The sequence below is a fragment of the Nicotiana sylvestris genome, chromosome 1 (assembly GCF_000393655.2).
Source record: "Nicotiana sylvestris chromosome 1, ASM39365v2, whole genome shotgun sequence".
Lineage (NCBI taxonomy): Eukaryota > Viridiplantae > Streptophyta > Magnoliopsida > Solanales > Solanaceae > Nicotiana > Nicotiana sylvestris.
Window position 1 is genome coordinate 146,228,152 of NC_091057.1, and position 10,390 is coordinate 146,238,541.

The 10,390-nt window shown below is 37.3% G+C and overlaps 1 protein-coding gene across 1 annotated transcript; it reads left to right on the plus strand.

Annotated features, from left to right (window-relative positions):
• The first annotated feature begins 2,762 nt into the window (after window positions 1-2,762).
• LOC104240447 (wound-induced protein WIN1-like) lies at window positions 2,763-4,602 on the plus strand. Its single transcript, XM_009795289.2, has 2 exons — window positions 2,763-3,217; window positions 4,231-4,602. The coding sequence occupies exons 1-2, from the start codon at window positions 2,789-2,791 to the stop codon at window positions 4,435-4,437; spliced, it is 636 nt and encodes a 211-aa protein (XP_009793591.1). The 5' UTR covers window positions 2,763-2,788; the 3' UTR covers window positions 4,438-4,602.
• Window positions 4,603-10,390: the final 5,788 nt, after the last annotated feature.

Here is a 10,390-nt window from a genome sequence, read left to right on the forward strand (position 1 = left end):
CTCGAGACTTCACGGTGAGCTGCCTTCTGAGCCATTCTGCAACAGCTGGAGTCTTCTTTATGTTTATATTTTCCTGTCTATTTCCTTTCAGATAGCAGACTAGTATTCTTTTGTATATTCTACTAGAATGCCCACATACTTGTGACACCAGGTCTTGGCATACACACTAGTAGACTTATGATTTTGGTTTATTTTCATGATTACGATTTGTACTCATTTGCTTTCATTTAATTATGTTACATTTGCAAATTTATAAAAGAAAATTTAACAAATGAGGAAATGTTATCCACTTAGTAATTTATTTAAAACAGGAAACCACTAGTTTTATCAGTATTGGCTTGCTTAACAACGGTGTTGGGTGTCATCACGACCTATAATGGAATTGATTCATGACATATCGAAATGTTGACAAGTAGTGATTTGTTGATTTTTTTTCCAAATTTTATTATTTCCTGCAATGCAAATAGAAGATTAGTGCCATAATTTTTTTTATATATAACAGTTAACTTTATGCATAGTATTTTTATATTTTTATCTTTATCACTTACTAGCGTATCAGTTAGCCATGCTTCGAGAAGCTTTTTCACGGCCAGTAGCGTCCCTTCTTATGTGAACGTGGAGGTCCCTTTTCCCTTGGGTTTTGTTATACTACAATGGGGAGGAGGCGACCTCTCATGCATAGGTGAGGTATTGAGCGTCACATCCTCGCCTATTATTTCACAGCTCTCGTTGATAGCATTCATGAAGTTGCTACAAAAATCACTTGTTAATTTAGCTCTTTCTCCTTGGTTACCTGCCATGTAAGTTTTTGTACGTGCAAAGAAAGAAGAAAATCTTGGGGTTTGTGAAGTTAGTGACTCACGTTAGCTGTAGATCTAAAGGAAACAAAAAAGTTAACTAAGAAATCCTCACAGACGGCGTCAAACTGTTTGATCAAAAAATATTGATTTTGACTTAACCAATTAGATTTACTTAAAGAAGAGTTAATCTTAGTTAAAAATAATATCCAAAGATTAAGATACGTGTATCAAAACCAAACAACTAATATATCATGTCCGGATGGTAGTAAACATGAGCAATGATAATGATATTCAATGATCCAAAAAGATGGAATGTGACATTAAATAGTAATAAATAGCAATAAATGATATTTAGGTAAATAAAACGTATGAGTCATCCGAAAAGGGATGAGATCTGTGGATATTCTTTCTGACAATGATGAGTAATTGATAAGCCTTTGAGCATTTGGGTTGTTCTTAATCCGGTGAAAATGCTAGACAAGAATCTTGGTAAAAAGATTATTTTTGTATATATGCGACAAGACTAGATTCTCTCTTACAAAGTCGATGTGTTCTTTACAAATGAATATCTTGTGTCCCCTATCATTGTGTCTCATTCTATTTATAGGGAACATGTTCATAGAAAACCCTAATAGTAAATATGCAGAGAATATCCACTAGAATATTCTCCTTTATGTCTTATTTTAGAACTAACCATTATAACTCCGTCTAAGATGTTTGACCTCGACCTTCATCCACAATGACTTCGCGACCTTGATCTTTATTGACTTTTCGACAGCATCCTTCATTGCTGTGAGGCTATTTCGCCCCGAGGTTGGTTTGTGTAGGGATATCACTGATAGCACGTGGCAGTCGATGAGAGCTATAATAGTGTTGACGTGGCTTGGCCTTATCAAAGACATTTTTCGGCCTATACAATATTAAAAATATATTTTTATTTTTATTCGTTCATTTTCGCAAATTAAGAAAAAAAGTTTTTATTTATTTTACGCTTATTATTATTTAGTCATTCTCTAAATTATTTTTTTTTTTTTTAAATACTATCATTATGAGTATTATAGTACAATATGTACTTTATTTATTATTTTTTAAAGGCATTGTAAATTTTATTATGAACAATTAAAAATAAACGAGGGTGTATATTATATAATGGCATTAATTTGTGGGTCGAAGAAATAAACTGAAACATGGTGGGGAAATCAAAGTATGTGATTGATTTTTGTCGAAGGTAAATTAGTACTCTTTTTTATTCAAGGAGGACTTTTTCTAGATTAACATAGACGACGTACTCGGTCCATCATTTGCTAATAGCCGCCTCTACTCTAAAAGCCGCCATCAGTCCTACTTCTGTATACGTCTCCTAAAATCCTCACCGTTGAATTCTATCCCTACGACATAAATTTGTGACATTGACGTAATACTTAAAAGTTGAAAATATTTCTAAACTAATGAGTATGTGATTAATTAATTGAAAAAAACATATATGGTACACTTCTATCCTTTGAAAATATTAAATTCGTAAAATGTTAATATCTAATCAATCATCATCATATATGATAAATAAAGTAGTAATTATGATTTAATATATACAGTCAGATATCTCTATAACAACATCTTTATATAATAACATTTTATTATAAAAGCCAAATTTTTTCGGAATCGATTTTCATATTTTGTTATAATATATATTCTTTATAACAGCACTTCGTTATAACATCCAAAAATATTCGGAACAAATGAGGCTGTTATAGATGTTATAGAGAGGTTTGCATGCATTCCGAATTTCCAACTCAAAGGGTTTTTTTTAATTAGTCTAAGCAGCATAACATGGGGAGCACCCAAAATTCACGCACACACGCAAAATGTAGTTTTTCAAATGTTATGTCCTAAACCAAAATAAATACACTAATTAAACAGATAAACAAAAAAGAAAACCTTATAAAAACCCACAACTGGATCAGACAACACCAGTTCAAACACTTTGAAAAATGGGAAAGCTAAGTACACTTTTATTTGCTCTGGTCCTCTATGTCATAGCCGCAGGAGCTAATGCACAGCAGTGCGGCAGGCAAAGGGGAGGAGCCTTATGCAGTGGAAACTTGTGCTGCAGTCAATTTGGGTGGTGTGGGTCTACACCAGAATACTGTTCTCCTAGCCAAGGCTGCCAAAGCCAGTGCAGTGGCGGCGGAGGCGGCGGTGGAGGTGGCGGCGGAGGCGGGGGTGCTGCGCAAAACGTTAGGGCAACATATCATATATATAACCCGCAGAATGTTGGGTGGGATTTGTATGCAGTTAGTGCGTACTGCTCAACTTGGGATGGTAACAAGCCTTTGGCATGGAGGAGGAAGTATGGTTGGACTGCATTTTGTGGCCCTGTTGGACCTCGTGGCCGAGACTCTTGTGGCAAATGCTTAAGGGTAAGATTTGGAACATTAATCTACTTTTGATGATAATATTAGTTTAATTTGCTCTCTTATTAAATTAGTGTCGTGATATATTAAATCAACCACCATAGCAGTGAGTAAGATATAATATACGAATATTAAATTCTAATTTTAATTTGAGTTAAGGTTAAACAAATATACCGTTTAATTCTATTGATTCAGTGCTAACGATTTTTTTTGAGACCACATTCCGGAATCCACTATTTACCACTTTCTAAGACTTAAATTCAACAATGAAATAAATCATAGAACTACAAAATATGCAATTTATCGATCATCTCTCCTTGTTCTCCTTTGAATTTCAAAGTCTCAACTTATTTTATGACGATCTCCTGTTCTTAGATTTCAAAGTTTAATTTACCTTAATACTTCTTATAAAGCGGTTACTTTTATAACATTAACAATAAAATTTTACGTTAACAATTAAATTTTGTGCAATTTTAAATAGTGACTTTTTGTTTAAAACTTCTTTTTTTATTTTTCATGTCCCTTGCCCTAATTAATTTTTTGAAAATATTTCAATAATAATTGTTTTGAAAATTAAAAAATAATAACAGTAAATTTATAGCTAGCTAGTTAAATGTTCCAATTTTGCATCGAAAAAAAAAATTGAATCCTAATACATAAGAGGGCAACGTTTGAAAAGAAAAAAAATCCGTACTTCTGTTCTACGTGTGAGGAGCGTGAGATTTATAGAGAGATGTATGTACCTAGATCTTAGACTTTCTTTTAGATCTTTGACTTTTAAATCCATTAAGGCCAAGTTGGTAGTATGAATATTGACTTTCACGACCTAAACTAATCACGAAGAAGCGCAATTATATCCGAAATCACCCCTTAGTAATTTGGATAATCATGGTCTCAATTTAACTTTGATGGTCAAATAGATTTATTTTAAACAACTAAACACTAAGCATGAGGGTATTTTATTGCTAGTTCCTAAACAATATATAACTGCACAATAATATCATCACAAAATCGTACAGGTGACAAATACAGGCACAGGAGCTCAGACCACAGTGAGAATCGTGGATCAATGCAGCAATGGCGGACTAGACTTGGACGTTAACGTTTTCCGGCAGCTCGACACAGACGGAAGAGGGAATCAACGTGGCCACCTTATTGTGAACTACGAGTTTGTTAATTGTGGTGACAATATGAATGTTCTGGTATCCCCAGTTGACAAGGAATAAGAAGCTATATATGGCCATGTTTAGTCTTTGACGGCCCAAATAAAAGTAAAAGAACGATATGTAAAAGGAAAAAGAAAATAAAGTTGCTTTGATGGGGTTAGGCAATTCCAATATCTATTCAAGAATGTCTTTCGTTTTGGGAAGAAAGAGGTGAAGTGTGTATTATCTTTGTGATTTTGTATGCGAATATTGTGATTTTTAAACAAAGAATCGCAGTGGGACAGTATTTGTTGGTCTCATTTTGAACGAACATTTTTGTGGCTATATAAAAGGAATATCAATTAATTACGACGTGTCAATCCCAAATTCGATTGGGCAGAAAACAAATTAAAGAATTTATTCTTGGTTGGACACTTGGACTCATAACGAAATTAAAGAAAATTTAATTTTCTTGGAGCAGCCGACAAGATAACTTTCTTTTCACTTTTTCTAAGAAGAAAATAAGGAAAAAATGATGTATGATTCAGTTGCAGAACTGGAATTATGAACTTTACGTTCTAATGCTACTTCAAGACATACAGTTTGGGGAATAACTAAACTATATACGTAGTAGTTATTCCTCTTAGTTTTTCCCCAACATTCCAATTTGCAAAGGATTGCACAAGCTGAGTTCAAACCTGCCACTTCCAAAAACAAAATGTCATCTACATAGACAACTAATGTATATAAAGCAATAGAACTATCATCTTTTGGAAGAGATGTAATTAGAACTAGGAAATAATAACTTGGAATATCAGAAGAATGTATTCTCTAGGTCCGATGGATGTTTGTATTATTGCTACGACTATCAAAAGATATTGTATTACATAGATTATGAATATTAAAACAACTGCAGGCAGATTTTGACGGCGATTGTGAATGACTAGGACGCTGGGACTTTGACAATATTGAGGGAGTTTATTCACAACAGGCAGCTGACTTAACATAAGAATATCAAATTGCCCAACAATAGCCTTTCGAAATTGTAATAATGGCAATTCACATAATTGCTTTTAGTCACTAATCTTAAAGGACTTTTGGTTCACACACTAATTAGCAGATATTATAATATAAGTATATATTATTAGTATATGATAAATGAAAACTGTTTTTTTTTTTTTTTTTTTTTTTTTGCAGTGAATAACAAGGCAAATATTGTTAGGCAGTGAGTGACAATATAGAAATTGTCAGGCAACTTTTTATCCGTGTAAAATAATATACTTGTTTATCCTTAAAATCGGATAACAATTAAATATATAAGTGGGTTTTTTACTTGGCACAAACTGAGAAATATGAGAACTAATGTTAGAAATTAACCATAAAATAAAGAAACCAATATAATGAGCAATTATGGCCCTCGAGCTAGTCGCCCTCGAACCAACTGAGTATGCTATTGAGCTATATGAACTGAATAGCAGAGCTTAAAAGAAATTGTAATGTATTGCTTTGTTATGCGTGAATATGATGATTACAAAATGATTAGAACCCCCTTTATATAGTAGAGAAATTCCACTTATGGTACAATTCTAAATACGGAAGGAAATCCCATGATTGACTAAATAACCGGTCCTGACTCGATACATGCCGATATTTCCGCCACGATCCTTGCTCGATCATGGATATCTCGACTTTCTGTTATTCAACTTAGCAGGCTATATTCGATCTCGCTTGATCTCTTTCCCGCTTCTGTCTCGATCACGGCTGGTCTCAATCTTGATCGGTCCTTGATGCACGAGCTTAGCAATCCATCTCCGTACCATAGTTCGATACAATGCGAGACCAAGCCTTGGTTAGCCACCCCGGTTTCGGTTAGCCATACAAAATTAGGGAAACCCGATTTTGACCGTATACACATAGTCCCCTCCTTTTTTGGAGAGTAATGAGAAGAAACGAACTGAGTCTTCGAACTTTCCCTCGGTTTACTATGACATAAGCATCGTCACGCAAGCGGCAGAAGTGACCAAAAACGTCCCATTAGTTCAGTTTCCTAGGCATTTAATGTGTGTCAGTCGCTGGTCGGCCACTACCAGTATTGAACCGTCGTTGTGAAACTAATATATAGCCACCTTTTTCATTCTTTCAAACTTTACTTTCAATTTCCTTCATCCTACTCTTCATAGTTCTTCGCCTTCTCCAGATCTTTGTGTTTTCAGTTTCTTGGGTTTCTTTACTTGTTGCTTCGCAAAATATCCAAGTGTTCCTCCTCCGTTTTGTTCTTCCCTATTTATAAAAATGGCTAAGATCTCAAAAACTGTCCCACACAAGGAAACCGCTTCTTCATCAAGGCTTTCTGGCGACGGAGCTTCCCCTAGAGGACTTCGTTCTGACAAAGTGCCCCACTGCTGCCAATTTTAATGTCGAGAATACACCCTCGATGCCGGGTCGATGCGAACCGATGTCGAGATACATATGTACTATTACCGGCGATCTCCTCAAGAAGGTAAAAGAGGAGTGCAATTGGGTAGGGAAAGATGTAGTAGTTCCTACCCCCGAGGAATCTATCACCACTCATGTGGAGGTGTATCTAAGTGTCTATACTTACCCCTTCACGATAGGTCCCTTAGACCCCATCATCGTCGCCTTCTACAAGAGGTACGAAGTCACTCTTGGCCAAATCCATCCATCATTCTGGAGGATCGTGATCCTCCTTCGATTTTTTGTAAACAAGATCGAGGGGCATCTTTTTACCCTCGATCACCTTATGCGTCTCTATAGCCCCCGGCTTTATCGAGGAGGCTTGATCAAGCTTTACTGTCGAGCCACCAAACCCCCATTCTAGAGTATAGACGAGACTCGAGATCGAGGTTGGATGGATCGATTTGTTCGAATAAAGACTTCGGACCTGATCCTTACCGAGGACATGCCATTTCCTGAAAAATGGAACATGAATCGTAAGTATTGCTTTGTCTTGAATACCTGTCTCTACCGTTTTACTTCTCATCTTCTTTCCTTATCTAAGTTTTTTATGTTGTAGCTGTAGTCCTCCTGCCGGAAGTGATCCCCGACCTGAGGCAATGGGTCGAGGGTTTAGTGTCGCAAAAGTCTTACTCCGAGCGTGCTTGGATGGAGTTATCAAAAGGTCAATGGGAGGCCCGTAACCATGGTAATCTTCTTTTCTTAGAATGGTTTTCATTCAAGCTTTGTATTGGACTTATCTTTTTCTTTTTGTAGGGCTCGGGAAGGATATAGCAATGAGGTCCCCCTCTGCTGAAGAAGAGGCACTTCTTTCATCATCTACCCCGAAGCAGGGCAAAGAGAAGAAAAGAAAAGAGGATCCGAGCTCTCCAGGACAGAAAAGAAAAGACCGGCTAGGAGGCCCCGTAAGTCTAAGGGGGACGTCATCTGTGTAACTTTGGAGTCTATCCAACAGCTAAGAGATGAGACCAAAGATGAAGACGAAGAAGAAGAAGACTCCAGGCTGGTGACTCGTGTGCGAGCTGGCACCAAGATTCAAGGAACCACTGGCCGGCGGGAGCCGAAACTGATTTGCCCCGACCTGATGAGCCTGAGCCAGAAAAAGTTGAAGACGCTCCACCTCAAGGTGGGAAGGCTACCGAGGATGCTGGTGCGAAAACTGGCTCGAGGCTACCCAAAATGGAGACGATGCCTCGAAAGACCCACTTGGGCAATAGAGATTGGGAATTCCCCCTCGCTGCCTTCGTTCTCTGATTCGATGATGAAGGACGCTCAAGCGATGGAGACTTGCCACGGTAAAGGGGCCTATGAAGCAGAAGACCTTTTTGGTGGCTATTTTTCTGAAGTAGAAGATGTCACCGGTCTGGGTGACTTGGATGTACCAAGGAAGAGCTCGAGTGAGGCTTCCTTGAGTTTTAAACTGGCCAATCAATTCCCAGCCCCCAGTGTCGATCCTGAGTGTAAGCGGCCACTTATCATCTCGGCCCTGGAGGATGCTCGGGTTTTTCTGCCCCCGTAGTGGTGGCTAGATATTTCCAATGCTTGGTCACTGAAGAGGACCAAGCCAAGATGGATGAAGTGGAAGTTGCTTGCTTGTTCAACGAGGCCCAGCATGCTCTGAATCAGGTAAGTTCGATGGTCATTCCTTTATCTCTTTATGACTTTGAATCGTAGATATTTCCAACATTTTCTTCCTTCCTTGTAGGCTTCGATGTTGCATCATGAGGCCTTTCTTCGAATCCGAGAAGAGCACAAGGCTAAGGTTCAGGGCTTCACTAAGAAATGCGATACCTACAAGCTTTTCAGTGAGAAGCATTAGGTAGACTTGGTGACGGCTCGAGATGAGCATGCTAAGATGGTCGAGCAGGTATTCCGAGTCCTTCATGATAGAGAGGACGAGTTGGAGATAAAAACTAACGATTGATTCTGCAGGTTCGACAAAGGCTCGAACAGATCAAGGACCTCCAAAGGCAAATAGATAAAGTGCAGGTTGAGGCTGAAGAGTTCAAAGTGTGTATGGACATTTTGGCTTCGCAAAAGGAAGTTGTCCAAGTAGAGCTGGGGTTGGTCGAGTCTAAGCTTCGGGTTGCAAGGGAGAATGCCTTATTTCAGAAAAAGAAGGTCGAGGAGCTTGAATCCCATTTGTGAGCACGTGATTTTTGCCCTATATGTATTAGTCCAACAAACTCAAAACAAAACAATTTCTGTCAGTGTTTGCAATTTTGGGAATTTTTGTGGCATTTTCTGATAATTGTTTGCATTTGTCTGTGCATTTTTATTTTTTTTGTTTAATTAGTGGAAAATACAAAATATGTTGCATTTGCATTTAAGTTTAACTTTACATTTTTAGGATTAATTAGAAAATTAATGGGAAAATCCCAAAGATAGTTTATTTGCACTTTTATTAATTTTAAATTTTGGTAGTTTTTCCCTTTAATTTGGTTTTTAATTATTGGTAGCAACAATTATTAGGGTTAATTAATTTAATGTGGTAGGATAATTTGGTTTAGAATTTAATTTAGGTTTTAATTTTAATTTTGGAAAAAAGAATTTTTAAGAGAAAAATGAATTGAAAAAAAAAAGAAAAAAAAAGAAGGAAATAATGAAAAGGAAAATTTGGGCTAAAACCCGATTAATTGTCCCCAGACCAAAACAAATCGCCCCAATACCCGTCCCAAACCACCTTAACCCGGTCCGGCTTCCCCCCCCCCCCCAAAAAAAATGAAAAAAAATCGTTTCAGGGGCTGTAGATCAGGACCGTCGAGGTCTCTTGATCGAATGGACGAGAAGCCTGGATCATTTAATATACTAATGTCCAAATGTTACCCCCCCCCAGCTTTCGTCTCTCTCAAATCCCCTCCGAGAAACCCTAGAATCCGCCGGGATTCCCCATCACCATTGATGGCGGTGCCGGCGTCCAATCGCCACCAAACTTACACCAAACACTCCCCTCCTTCTCCTCTTCCTGAATCTACAAATCCCCACTCTCGAATCCTAACCCAGCCTCTCGAATCTTGAATCTGAGGTCAACCCCAAAAGTTCAAAACCACTTTTTCGTCAATCCTGGTACATGCATGGTCAGAAGGCACCGTTCTTCGAGTTTTGAAGTTCAAACGATCGACCTTAGCTTTGTTAGGGCTTTTGTCTCCGATGGATTTCGAATCTAATCGGTGAGTTTCCTTAGTCTTTTGTTCGTTCTTGTTATTTCACCTTTTTTTTCTTCTTCTTCTTTTTCTTCTCCGTGTATTTTGGCCTTCTTCTAACTGAAATTAGTTTCGAACCTAGTTTATCCCCTTTAGGTTAATCTGTTTGTTTGTATTTATTTCCCTTCATTGTTAGTTTTCTTTCTTCTCAATTTCTAATAATTGTGCCCTGATTTTGTTTGTCCATTTTTGTTTAGTTTTAGGTTTAAGTTACTAATTTCCCCCCTCCTTTTTCTCACTAATTTTATACGTTGTAGTATTTCCTATTTTCATTTGCTTAGTTTTTATTTGTTTCTTTTTCTGATGATCTTTAGTAGTCAAGTGCAATTCTGAGTGTGATTAGTTAAATTTAATGC